The sequence below is a fragment of the Epinephelus lanceolatus genome, chromosome 1, assembly GCF_041903045.1.
Source record: "Epinephelus lanceolatus isolate andai-2023 chromosome 1, ASM4190304v1, whole genome shotgun sequence".
NCBI lineage: Eukaryota > Metazoa > Chordata > Actinopteri > Perciformes > Serranidae > Epinephelus > Epinephelus lanceolatus.
In genome coordinates this window covers 6741460-6755376 of record NC_135734.1, presented here as the reverse complement: position 1 = coordinate 6755376, position 13917 = coordinate 6741460, and the positions used below count along the sequence as shown (strand labels likewise).

The 13917-nt window shown below is 38.5% G+C and overlaps 1 protein-coding gene across 1 annotated transcript; it reads left to right on the top strand.

The window, feature by feature from the left end:
• The first annotated feature begins 4981 nt into the window (after positions 1 to 4981).
• chia.1 (chitinase, acidic.1) lies at positions 4982 to 13296 on the top strand. Its single transcript, XM_033625778.2, has 12 exons — positions 4982 to 5044; positions 5440 to 5504; positions 6488 to 6517; positions 6635 to 6839; positions 8438 to 8494; positions 8623 to 8788; positions 9444 to 9568; positions 10468 to 10591; positions 11157 to 11339; positions 12166 to 12282; positions 12529 to 12655; positions 12892 to 13296. Exons 2-12 carry the CDS (start codon positions 5486 to 5488, stop codon positions 13098 to 13100), a joined length of 1362 nt encoding a protein of 453 aa, XP_033481669.1. The 5' UTR covers positions 4982 to 5044; positions 5440 to 5485; the 3' UTR covers positions 13101 to 13296.
• The last annotated feature ends 621 nt before the right edge of the window (positions 13297 to 13917 follow it).

The window sequence follows — 13917 nt, the reverse complement described above, 5'->3', positions numbered from 1 at the left end:
AATGTTCTGGAGGACTGACTGGTCTCACCACTCACTCAAGGTGGTAACAGTGAGTCTGTGTTTCATATGGCTTGGGTGATTGCCCTGGATAATGTTGCCTTAGGGCCTTTTCAAAATTGTGATTGAATGGAAATGTGAGGGAGGGGTGGGAGGGGTGCTACCTGTAAATATGATTTAAAATAAACACCTGGGATTGTATTTGAGTAACGTGTATTTACTACATTCACAGTGCTATTTATTGATTAACTTTACACATGAATCATATATTCTTACACTGTCATTCTGCTTTGAGAGTATCATAAGAGATTGTCTGGTCACATAGTAACCTTGGTTCTTTGAGTGAAGAGACTATAAACTATATTTGCATTTACATGGACCCTTATTACACAAATAATCAGAATAAAAATGTCCTATGTAACTGCTTCAACCGAAAGAGACTGGCCCGACAGTCTAATCAATTAGATTTCTGGTGACAAAGCAAATTTGCATCTTCGCATTGGGTGGAGTTCAACTTCAATAAACTTTGACTGGTAAAGTCACAGCCTCAACCTATAGCAAAGAAGTGTGGAGGAGACACAAAGTCCTTTACTAGCACAGTTAAGTCAAGTTACGTAATAGTTCGACTAGGCTACCTAATTGGGCTACTGTCCTTGTCACAGTATACAAGGGAGGTCAATTGATTTATTAACCAAAGTATGTCCGACTCCACTACGATAGGTGGTGATATGCCCCCTTTCAGCTTGTTAGTACTGGACCTTTTTCCATTTGACTTATTACATCACAGATCAAACAACTGACAAACAGGTTAACTATGGTTAGCCAGTGGCAAATTGGTACCATGGTGGATGACTTAACAGCTCTGTACATTTCATCCATCCAAAAATGCACAGCTCTGGATGTAGACTTCACCATATTGTCGCAGGCTTCTGAAAACTGTGGAGCATGGGTAGAGCACATAGGCTGGTTTGGGTCCAATTGATTGTATATATGCAGGAGTAATTCGACTCCCAGTCTCATTATCTGGGTGTGTTAGTCCAACTTTGACAAATTCCATTTAGTGCTGTGTCAGTCTGACATGTTTACATGCATTATAGAAGTTGGGTTTTAGTCGGACTAACACAATAAATCAATTTTCTCTAATGTCATGTAAACGTACTGACTGATTTTTTTGTGTAACCTGCTGATATTGTATGATCTTGGACATGAAAATACAAACTGCCCCATATGAGAGATGTTGCCTGGCTGGCATTAAGTCAGGAGACAGGCATGAAACATAGGAAAATGGAAAATAAACCGATAACATCATATTTTGTGGTATTTATTTGCAAGCTAGCTTACATCAGCTAGCAAGATAGCTTTTCGTATGCGTCACACCTGGCACAGCCCATATCCAGCAGAAATATCGTCTCAGCCGATGACTGTCACTCACCTGCATTTACTCATATATGACCATGCCCGTAGCCTGTAAATGAGCAGTGTATCCTCATACAGCGGTTCATATGAAATTCTACAAATTAGTTCCCCATGAATGACTTAAAGTACTTATCATAAAGTTATGAACATTGGGTTTAGGCAAGTAAAGTTACTTTCTTTAATTTAGGAAAAGAAAAATGTGATGACTAGTCCCTTTGGGAAAGTGCTGTGTTCTGTGACCCATCCATGACCCCAACCTGGCCTTTTTCATTTTACCCCTGTCAGCGCTTTGGTCATGAGATCGCAGCCTTCCCAGATATGTAGGTTATACATGAATTACTGGCTCATGACTAAGTGGGATATGTATGAATTTTGGTGCATTACTTTTTGTAGGTAAATGTACAACAGTGCATGAGAACAGCCTGAAATTATATAATCAGGGCACATCAGTAAATTATAGAAACTACCAAAAGACAGTCTGCATGTGAAGAGTTTAGAGGACATCTGTAAGAAAATAACCTGGGTTACACTTTACATTTCAGTCAAGTTGAAGACATTTGTCTCTGTAAGGGTGTTTCTGCAACTGCCGGCATTTTTAAGTCCCAGCACTGAAATTTTGGATTTATATTAAAATGTGTCATGTGATAGTTGAAAAATATATACACAATGGTATTACACACCTTGATACAAAAAAAATTACTAAATATTGTGATTCCCACAACCTTGGTCTCACTGTTGAGATACGTCAAATTTACTAATTCAATTACAATATGACATTATTTTAAATGAAATTGTTTCAAATAAATATTACTTAACACCATATTAAAAAATGTTTTTTTTTGTTAAATGTTCATATCTATCATTTTTTTGGTCTAAATGCATTTGTCCCACACATCTAAGTTCTTACTGCGATGCTGAATAAATATAGTAAAAAAAAAATTCAGAGCCAACCAGCTCTGGTTTTCATGGAAACAAATGCTAGCAAGTGAGCACATGCACAATAGAGTGGACCACTCACACTTGGTGACCCCCATTCAAGAAAAACAAGGTAAAGATCATCTTTTCTTCTAAAGTATTTATTGTGCATCCTTACCGTTACACTTAGTAATAATTTATTTTGACCTGTATACAAAGAATAAGTTAATATTACTGTTAAATTTGTGAATAAAAAGATGCTAACACTCAAAGCTAACAGCAAAAATGTCATTTCCTTGACATGTCCTTACCGCAGCAGCTGTACTGTAGGTATTGCGGTAAAGACAAATTAAAGGTGAGTTATACTCAGTAGCCACTTTATTAGCTTACCTTACCTTATGTTTCTAGGCAACAAGGTTTCAAGCTGCTTTTGTAATTCCACTTCTTGTGTGCACTTGAGGATGCACTCTGACTCACCGCAAACCAAAAACCTCTACCAGAGTCACAATTACAACCCCAAGTTTTTTTAACCCCAAGGGTTTTACTGTCCCATTATGTTGTTACAGCTGAGTTAAGAGTAGCAGGTCACTGACCAACCCCAAGGAGAAGATCCTTTCAAAGGTGTACCAAAATGTAGCAGAGGCCTCAAAGTTGGAATGAGTTTACTCCTCAGGCTAAAATGAGAAATAGTTAGACTTGTTATACAAATGTAATGTTGTGGCGAGATGCAGTTAGTGATTGTGTTAGTGTATTAGCATTAATGTTTGTGCCACATCCACTTAAGATACCATAATATTTTTGAAACATGTAAATCAGTTTGACCTGGTCTTTGATACATGTAAAACCTTCTGTTTTTGCCTATCATTGTTATGATGTACTGCAGATTATTGTTAAGGTTACATTATAACCATTAACAGTGTGTCCTTACCATGACAAGATGTCATTACTGTGGCAATGCTTTATTTTGATTATTATGATTCTTATTTACAAAAAACAAAATTAACACTTAAGAAGAGATGATTTTCACATTACAATGGGAATATCTGTCATAAGAGCAATATATTTTATTCTTTTAAAAATATGACAATTGACATGTAAGGTTACTGTCAAAATTTCCAATTGCATAGAGAAAACTGTGAAATTCCATAATTTATTTTATCTTTTTGCATCAATATTTACAATAGTTTAGAAAGCTCGATGAAAATTAATTCAACTGTCGTAAATTTTTCTAAAACATATTTAAGGGAAGTATATAAAATTAATGTTATTTTGATATCGCAGTACAACCCAGTCTCGCTCCAAAGTTGTTGAAAGCCACTGCTTGTGCAGTGAAAGACACCCACGAAAAAAGCTGTTGCTCCATACCAGCATGATATGTGGCCAGTTGCCGGTATAGTTCAAGGGCACTGAGCAGCATCAAGGGGAAACGCAGCGTGACAAGAACAAAAGTTAAGGTGTCCATGTAGGGTGGGTGGGACGGGAGGTGGCCAGAGTTTACTTCCCATGAGATTGTAAAGCCAAACCTTGTTTTGTTTTTCCCAAATTCAACCGTGTGTGTGTTGGCTAAACATACCCACATTTGTTGTTGAAGTAAAAGAGACGTCAGTTTTTGGTGTTGACCTAATGGGTTTATTTTGAAGGAGACTGTATGCAAACTGTACATTTCCTGTGAAAACAGAAGTGTATTTTCGAAAACAGACAATGCATGTAACAGGCAGAAGTTGACACGGCATCCCAGAATATAAACAACCAATGCACCCAGGGTACCTTGCATGTCGTATCTCAATGTTGAAAGTCCATAACCAAACATCCATATGTGACAAGGTCGGAGTGAGAATGTGTTGCACAATAAGGATATTTTGTAAGATGTGATGAAAAACATAAAAAAATAAACATGTTCCAGATTAAAATCTTTACAAAACTATATGCAATTTTGTGTATCTGTTTAGATGTAATACAAAATTTGATGATTAAAATTCATTGAGGTTAATTTTTTTTTCATTTGACAGCATGAAAGTGACTTAAGTTGCAGAAACATGTGTAACTGCAGCTCTTGATTCCAGGCTGGTACAGGTGGTTTATAGGTAACTCTAAGTACCCATGTACCCTAATGGCATGGGAATCATTCCCCATACATTATGAAATATGTAACAGAGTAGAGAGATTTTTTTTTTTTTTTTTTTGTCTGTTTGTTTCATTTTTGACAGAGCTAGTAGTTTCCACATGCACATGCACCGTATGCACAAAGATGACATTGATGTCAATCAACTCATCTAATCATGTGTAAGAAAGCAGGGTACAAAACCTGATTCCCAGCAGGAAGCTGTGAGCTCCATTTCAGGTACCAGGTATAATAAGGATGTCTATATTCATCACTTATTTACCACCTTTATTATTATTATTATTATTATTATTATTATTATTACCAATCATTGTGTCCAGTTACTAATGATTGCAAATGCACACTGATTACACTTATCACTGCAGTCGCTGTAATGTAGAAATTAAACTGATATCTCCTTTCCCAGCAAGTCTTACATGACTTCACCCAGTCTTACCTGGAAGTGGGGTAATTATGCACATCAGCCAGACTCCACCACCCTGAGCCCTTATCAGCTGCACTTTGCTACCAGCTATTAGTCATTAATGAGTAAAATATAAATCTGACCCAACTCCACTGAGCTCAAGATTCTGCGTCTGTTTCTCTTGAAGAAAGGTAACAAGATCATTGCCATGTCTGGATTTGTGTCGTGTACCACTAGCATTTAGCTGCAAGTTGCAAACATGAAATATTCAATTTAAAAAGGGGGAAGAAGGGTCACATTGTACTGCAATTATAAGTAGCTACCTGTTTGATTACTACATATATTATTTTCATTATAAATCTTATTATTTCATTCATTATTTAAGGATTATGTTATTGATAATATTGATTATTGATTATATTGTTTAGCATAAAATGTTAAGGAATAGTGCCAAATGTTCATCAAAATATCAAAAAAACGAGCAAAGTTGCCATGAGTGGTTAACATGTAAATTGCTTCAGCAGTAGTTGCCTGATATCTAATTTTGTTTTTTATCATCTCATGTGATTGTTCTATGATCATCAAGGGGTTCCCTGCTGCAGCAGAAATTGGTTGGATCTTCAGAGAGCACAATGACGAGACTCCTCACAGGTAAATACTATTCTCTCATTTCAGTTTTTTAAGTTCAGTAATACCAGGTATGTACACATACAAGACAAGTAGACAAGTAGAAGAAAAATAGACTGCAGATATGCTTACCTTTGTAAAGAAAGACATTAATCTTACTAAGAAGCAGGCAATGATGTACCAGTGATTTTTAATTTACCTTTAATCATTAATATTTGGGAGAGGAGGCACATTATTTGATAAAAACAACACCGACAACAAAAAGAACAACGCCTTTGGCTATTGGCCAAATTGTTATTTTAAACATCGTATCTGCGCAGACTTCTAGTGCAATGCGTGCAAACCTGGCAACCTACTAGGATGCAGCAGACCAGCAGAGGATTGTGTTGGATTGTGTTGTTGAGAATGGTAGTAAAAAGAGAGCAGCAGTTTGCAAGGTGTGAAGTGCAAAAATTAGACACGACCACTACAACACCCAACTTTGTCACTACATAACCCACAAAAAAGAAATGTTTTACTGGCTCTCTAGCTAACGTGCAACCAGATCATTAGAAATTCATAAGACTCAATATGACTTGCTTCTACTGAGCAATGACTTAACTTGACTTGCTTGATTTTCACCACAGTAACTTGAGACTTGCTTGTGACTTGCACGTGTGACTTACTCCCACCTCTGAAATTAAGCAATATTCTACATTCAAATCTAATACACATATGATGCTAAGGACCAAATTGCTGAAATGGGTAAACTAACATAATTAGGTTGTCCATTTGTAACAAATAAATTGAACAAAAAGATAAAGTTTAGAATTACAATTATACAATTATATATTTATTTTTTCTTGCAGCAACTTTATATTATTATAGTTTGTTGTTTTGCACACCAACTCCTTCTTCATTCAATGTTTTTCCTTCCTTGGACACATATGTATTATGTATACATCACATGTCTAAAATGGCAATGTCTCACATCTTCTCTCTTCCTGTTTTCTCTGGTATCTTTGCAGCTCTGGGCGTTGTGCTCATTTTGCACATTGGTAAGCATTAGTTTCATACAGTCATTGACTCGTCCTCACAGTGATATGATATATGTTTCAGAGCAAACACCGGTGCACTTTAACTCTCATTGCTTCTATCTGACTGTCACCTCTCAGCCTCATCCAGTAAACTGGTGTGCCACATGACCAATTGGGCCCAGTACAGGCCAGGCACTGCCAAATTCACCGCAGACAACATCGACCCCTTCCTGTGCACACACGTCATCTACGCTCTGGCCACCATCAACAGCTTCAACCAGATCAGCCCCATCGAATGGAATGACGAGCAGCAGTTTGTCAGGCTCAGCAACCTCAAGAATGCGTGAGTTAATAAATCTATAGTATCTATTTTCGTGCCAAACCCAGAGCTGTATTTTTGTCTGGGTGGAATGGATTTTGGAATTTTTTTTAGACCAGATCCCCTTTCAGCCTGGAATCCTGTTTTTAATTCCCAACTCTTAAATGTACACACTAATAGGAAAAGGTGCTGAGTCAAGTTAAATATGACATACTGCACATTCATGTTATATTTTAAATTATTTTTAGTTAATTATATAAAAATAATTATACATTTCCAACCTTATAAATGCATTTTCATAACAAATCTTAGCCTTACTTTAACATTACATTGTTACTGATCATGGGTTTGATCGTGTGTGTGTGTAAGTAAAATTTATTTATAAAGCACTTTTCGTGGACATAGGTTACACAGTGCTTCACAAGGTTAATATACAACAAGAAAGAAATCATAGAGACAAGGTGACTACGTGAGCCACTTGGTGAAGAGTGTATAACTAGCAAAACTATTTGCACACTCACAAGAAAAAAAGAACAATTCACACTACACAATAACAATACACAAAAAAAGGTGGGTTGGGTGTGTGTTCGCGTGTATCAGTCTGTATCTGTCTATCCAAATCTAATCCCACAAACTACTGGACCAGGCAGCCTAATATTTTGTATGTATGAACATGTATGACTGTATACTAAAGCACCTCTTATGGTTGCAGTGATTCACAGTGTATTAATGACTACTGACTCCTCACTCCTCTCAACCAGCTTTTAGTGGCTGCAAGTTTTCTGGAGAACAGCTTGGCTAGTAACCACAAGCCTTACCATCTGTTGCAGGCCACATTTTGGCCTTTGTCATGGCTGAAAAAAATCTTACATCCACAGAAAGGAGAATCTGCAGATTAATTCTATAACCAATATGTTAGGATCCACCAAAGTTAGACACGATACAAGATGAATAAATCCCACTTTTTGTCATCTTTGCTGCCATCTTGATTGTAAGGAAGACAAGAGGGCCAATTCCACCAGGTGCAGCTGTGCCATGTTTTGGCTGCCATGGCTGCAATTCAGTATGTTCCATCCCCCACATGCCATCATACCACTACCTTTAATAATTTTGCTTCTACTATAAGGAAGTATGCTGGCTATGTAGTTAAATGGTTTCTTCTTCTTGGTCTCCTTTAATTGTATTTATTGGTATTTCCTACTTTGTTGTGCTGTAGCCTACAGACAAAGTTAATACTAGTAAATGTCCAGTTATCAAATATAAATATTTGTTACGTAAATGACACAGATCAAAGATTATGGTTGTGACTTAGTTAAAATACATTCATCCTACTGAATCCATCAATTGTGCCTATATTTCACATACAGTGACTGTTAGCAGGAAAACTTCTGTTCTGTACAATGCACCTTGCCTTCCTCAAAAATAGACAAGGTGTGTATTTTTGTGAGCTTCTGGGACACTTGATCACGTGATCATCCCAGGGGGCCACCTGGTAGAGATCTGCTCTCTACTAAGTCCACTTTTGCTTTGGTTGTAGATTTTTTTTTAAGCAGAGTGAACTCTATTCAGTGGACGGACGTGATTATATTTAACATTTTGATTGTCTCTCTCTCTGCTATTAGTAATCCTGCACTGAAGACTCTGCTGTCTGTCGGAGGCACAGTCAATGGAGTGAGCCCGTAAGTTCAAAAATTAATAACCTTCTCAATGCCACTGACACACTTTCAATTTAGAAGTCAGACAACCTCTCCTGTCGCTGTATCAACAGAATAGAGGTAGCAGTATTTTTCTTTATACATCCCACCAGATTCATCTCCATGGTTGCCAGGCCTGAGAGTCGTACTGCCTTCATTACGTCAGCCATCAGCTACCTACGCACCCATAACTTTGATGGGCTGAACTTGGCCTGGGAATATCCTGGACACAATGGCAGCCCACCACAGGACAAGGAGAGATTCACTCTGCTGGTCATGGTTCGTACGGTCCTTATCCTAGTGTTTTATCCCCCATCTGCCATTCAATAGGTGTGGTGCATTTTAACCTGCCTAAAAGCCATTAGTGTAATAGTGTCAGACTTTTGCACTTATAACATTATTCTAAAGGCATAAGATTTTGTTGGTGAGGAAATGAAGCAATCATACTAAAATGGTGCATATTCCCTGTATATATGAAATACCACGAATATGGTTACTGAGAACTGCATTCTGTTTGTGCAGGTGCCTGTGATGTTTACAAAAGCAAACCAACAACGTGAGATGATAATGACAGGAAATATTAAACACTACACTGTGCACTTACCAATCCCCAAGGAATGCCACTCAGCCTTGCTTCCAATTTTTCCCATAGGCCGCTCGCAGTATTGCCTCAAAAAAAAAAAAAAAATGAAAAAAAAAAAAAAGAGAGAGAGAAACTTTTTTGGCCTATGTGTCAGGCGAGCACCTTCATTTGAATATATCTATTTATATCTATATCTATGTCCGCTTGTTTGCTCTTTTCATTTGTTTTGTGTTTATTTATTTATTGTAATAACTGAAAAAAAAAAACATGCTGAAATATAACGTTACTGCCCATACAGTGTGTACTGGCTGGCTCTATCACCAGCTGATCTGCTTGTCATTATGCATACAGGAGCTGGCCAAGGCCTTTGACGATGATGCCAAGGACAACAGGAGGACTCGACTGCTGCTGTCAGCCAACGTTGCTGGTTTCCGTCAGACAATAGACAGAGCCTACGAGGTTAAAAAGATTGCCCTGTAAGTTTCATTTCACTGGACTCTAGCCCATGTTTATGCTCAGAGAAGTGATGGTACTGCAGATCTGTCTTGGTCTCAAGGCCATTTTATGAAAGTCTTGGTCTCGTCTCAGAATTAACCGCATTTTTATTTGATATTATCTAGGTCTTAGACAGAGTGGACTTGGGATTTTAAGTGCCAAAGACTTAAAATCTTTGGCGCCAGTTAAGACCAAGACTGCGGGAATATCATACACTGCCTGTGCAAAAAGGAGTGTTGAATAAAAATATTTAAGTTGAGCTAAGCTCCTAAGTGTAAAAACAAAGGCAAATTCCCACACATAAAATTCATCTCTGCAATGCCTTTTGATTATTTTATCAAGACATTTCTCTATGTGCACTTAATACACATACAGTAGGTGTGTATATATAGTAGGGCAATAAAAAAAGTGAACCAAACGCGCCAAAACTCCAGCAACACTTGTAGTATTTAGAACAACTTGATTGCAAGACCAATGCGTTTCAGCCTTCATTAGGGTCATCATGAAACACATTACAAAAGCATTTATACAAGATAGGAATGAAAGAACTAAAAAAACTTGTCCATCAATATTTCAAAACAATTGATAGCACCCACCCCTTTAATTACGCTGCCTACTGCACTATTTGGCATTGCTAGGCTCTATGAGTCTAGCAATGCCAAATAGTAATGTTGGGGGGAAAAAAATAGCGCCTACTTGCTACTCTGCTTTGTGCCCTTACATAGCAGAAGTTCTGTTACATTACTCCAGCTCTTATTATCCAGCGTCAGAAGGAATTTCAACTTCACTGTTAAAGCTAATATGCACTTTATACTTTGTTCTTCAAACAATGATTAAAGTTCTATGGCTGATCTAAAAAGAAAACCTTTCAAATCAACAGCCACCTTGACTTCATCAATGTCATGACCTATGACTTCCATGGACACTGGGAGCCAATTACTGGACACAACAGCCCACTGTACAGCAGCTCTATGGACTCCGGCACACATGCTCATCATAATATCGTAAGATGCACACAAAGTCCAACATCTACAAACTACACACAATCTTTGACATTAATCTGTATTTAAGTTAGACTTTTTCTCACTGATGAGAACAGTCAGAGTTGATATGCTAAATGGTTTTAAGAAAGCCTTTTCCATTTAAACTTGTATTAACAGATTCTTTTACCACTGGGGGGGCAGAGGGACTCACAACAACATGTGACCATGAGCCTTGATATAGTATTGAATATAGATATCAAGTATCCAAAGACCCTGCGTGACATGGGGATTCATTTAGAGTCATGTTTCTTTGCCGCGTGTGAATGTAAGTCCAATAATCACTCCCATCTTTACTCTGGTTTGGTCTCCACCAACTCCTGAGGAAAGTGTCTGCCTTTTCAGCTGCTAGACCAATAAACCTAAAGAATAAGTTGAAAGCTGCAGAGTTATCTGTTTATCCACAGTTTGGATGGGCATTACTGGCAAACCTTTCAAATTACAGTGTGACATCTGATTCAGTGTTAATATCAAACATATTGAGTTTGATGCTGTAGTATTTACCTCTGTTATTTTTTTCTTTTGTTAGAACTCTTCTATATCCGATTGGCTGGCTCTGGAAGCACCAGCTGAGAAGCTGCTGCTGGGTTTCCCAACCTACGGACGAACCTACCGCCTTACTAGTTCTGCTTCCGGCCTAGGAGCACCAGCTAATGGCCCCGCAGATGCCGGACCTTACACTCGTACTGCTGGCTTCTGGGCCTTCTATGAGGTACTGCACACTATTATAATGTTCAGTGGACTTTGTGTCGAAGGTAAATATTTCCCAATAATGGCCACTGCATCAAGGGGTTATCCCCAGGTCAAAAAATGAAGCCAATGTGGAAATGTCCTTCAGTGCAGCATGATGTTCATTTGTAAATTATGGCCCCATGTAGGGTGAAATTTATCATGAAGCAGGTTATGCTTTAAGGAGCGGATACCTTAAGATTGTCAGTTTGCTACCACGCTGGTGTCTTTGAGTTGTCAGTCAGATCCACCCCTCGCTTCTCCAAAGCTCCACCCTCTCATCCAAATATGGTCACTTCTAGCTGCAAAAAATGAAGATGGTGACAGCCAAAATGCCAAACTCAAGGCTTCAAAAGGGTTGTTCACAAGCCATTGGGTGACTTTAAACTGGCTACATTTGCTTCTTTTATACAGTCTATGGTGTTAAAAAGACAAAATCTCATCCACTGCTGGGCCACTTCCAGTAAGCCTCATTGCCACATATGTGTAATCAAAGAAGTCTAAATTCAGAACACAAGAGGTAATGTGGTTACTTCATCTCTGCCTCTTTGCCCCTAAAATTATGAAGAACTGATGCCCTTTTTTTTAATATACCTAACTCCACTGTAACAACATGACTCGACATCAGCTTGCGTTAGTCTACATTCAATCAAGAAGAGAATACACCTCTGAACTAAACAGATCCAAAATTATAAAAGTAATAAGGACGGATTTCTCCTTGAAGTATTTACACCAGATAGTAAACTTAACTTTCAACATCCTAAGCCCCGTGTTGTCTGATCTAACTCTGTTTGTGTTTGTGTTACCAGATCTGTGACTTCCTCCCCAGTGCTAACACTCAGTGGATCCCTGAACAGAAGGTTCCATACGCAACCTACGGAAGTTCCTGGGTTGGCTATGATGACCAGCGCAGCTATTCTTCTAAGGTAACCAAGAGTTCCATTATTACCTGCAGTTATAATAATGTCATTAGGCAAATTCCAGCTCATATTATCTGTGATGTGGTGTTTTTGTAAAGTCTTTGCCATTATGATCTGAAGTGTTTGTAAGAATTTATAACAGACCCTCAAAGAAAAGAAGGTCTTCTACTTCTCCACTCTAGGTCTGTCTGATAGAGCTGCTGTAACTCCTGCAGTTTAATCATCTTTGTGACTGATGTGGTCATCCTGTAGGTCGAGTGGATGACTGCCAACAACCTGGGAGGTGCTCATGTGTGGACTCTGGACATGGATGACTTTGGTGGAAACTTCTGCTCAGCTGAACATTATCCTCTCATCAACCACCTCAGGATGTCAATGGGTAAATACTGTAGCTCAGCCAAACTATCTCTGCCCAGATGATGTGATGCTGATGCTCAATCAATAGAGTTCCCAGAAATCTGAGAAAAATTAAACTTGTCTTTGTGAATTTGATACATTTTTAACACAAAGGTTAGGTTTGTGTTTGTGTCGTGGTGCAATTTATAGTCATTTGACAGAAAATGTCTATTTAACCTCTGTTCATTCATATTTCTTTCTCTATGTCTGATCCTGCAGGCTTCCCCCCGAAGCCCACCACTACCCCAGCCCCCACCACCACCAGAGACCCCATTGCAGACTTCTGCCGTGGCCGCCCCGATGGGCTGTATGTGAATCCAGCTGATCAGACCACCTACTTCCAATGCTTCCATGGAAACACTTACCTGCACCGCTGCCAGCCCGGCCTTATCTACTGGGACTCCTGCAAGTGCTGCAACTGGCCTTGAGCCACAGACTGAACTACAAACACACACCATGAATGTACGACACCGTGAGATATATCTTGCACCGATTTACCTCATGGTGCTGGGTTAAAACAGGAAACAAAGTAAACCAATGAGAAAATTGCTCTTTGCAGCTAGCTCACTGCTTTTATCAACAAAATAAACAAAACCTTGTCATTAAATAACCTGATGAATGATATGCCTGATTTACTTCTCATTCTTGTGTTTTTTTTTTTTTTAACAAAAATATTTTACATTTCTGAAAATTTTATTGCCTGATTATATTAACATATTCCAACATAACCCCATCATACCTTTTTTGAACTGTATTTTTTTTTCAATGGACATTTTCTACAAAAATATAAAAAAAAAATTAAATTTTGTTTTTGTTACAAAACATTTCAGTTACATTTTAAAGCTATAGTGTGTAACTTCTGTCGCCTCCCAGCGGATAATGCGTTATTACAACTAATAAGCCGGCAGCACTTCTATGTACACAGTGTAATACTCGCCACACACGGTGTACACAGAGTAACACTGGCCAGTCGCCACACACCTTACACAGAGTAACACTTGCCTTTGTGGTAGGATCCACTTCTGAACCGTGTCTCGGCTGCTTCTCCGCCATGTTGCTTTCACTTTCTACCTGCGCTCTACCTCTTGCTGTGACACTCTCCGCTCGTCCTCCCCCTCCCTTCTTGTTGTGAGGAACCATCTCCTGTGCGCCAGCGCGGGAATATCGCCAGTCTACACGCATACTAAAAATGATATATATTGAAAAATACAGTTATGTTAGAGGAGCCGATCGGCTGATCAGCAT

Bases quoted from the DNA above. Each gene is read 5' to 3' on its own strand.
- chia.1 (XM_033625778.2), top strand. The intron at 6,518-6,634 runs GTAAGCATTAGT...GTCACCTCTCAG, and splicing joins TGTGCTCATTTTGCACATTG to CCTCATCCAGTAAACTGGTG. The intron at 8,495-8,622 runs GTAAGTTCAAAA...ACATCCCACCAG, and splicing joins ACAGTCAATGGAGTGAGCCC to ATTCATCTCCATGGTTGCCA.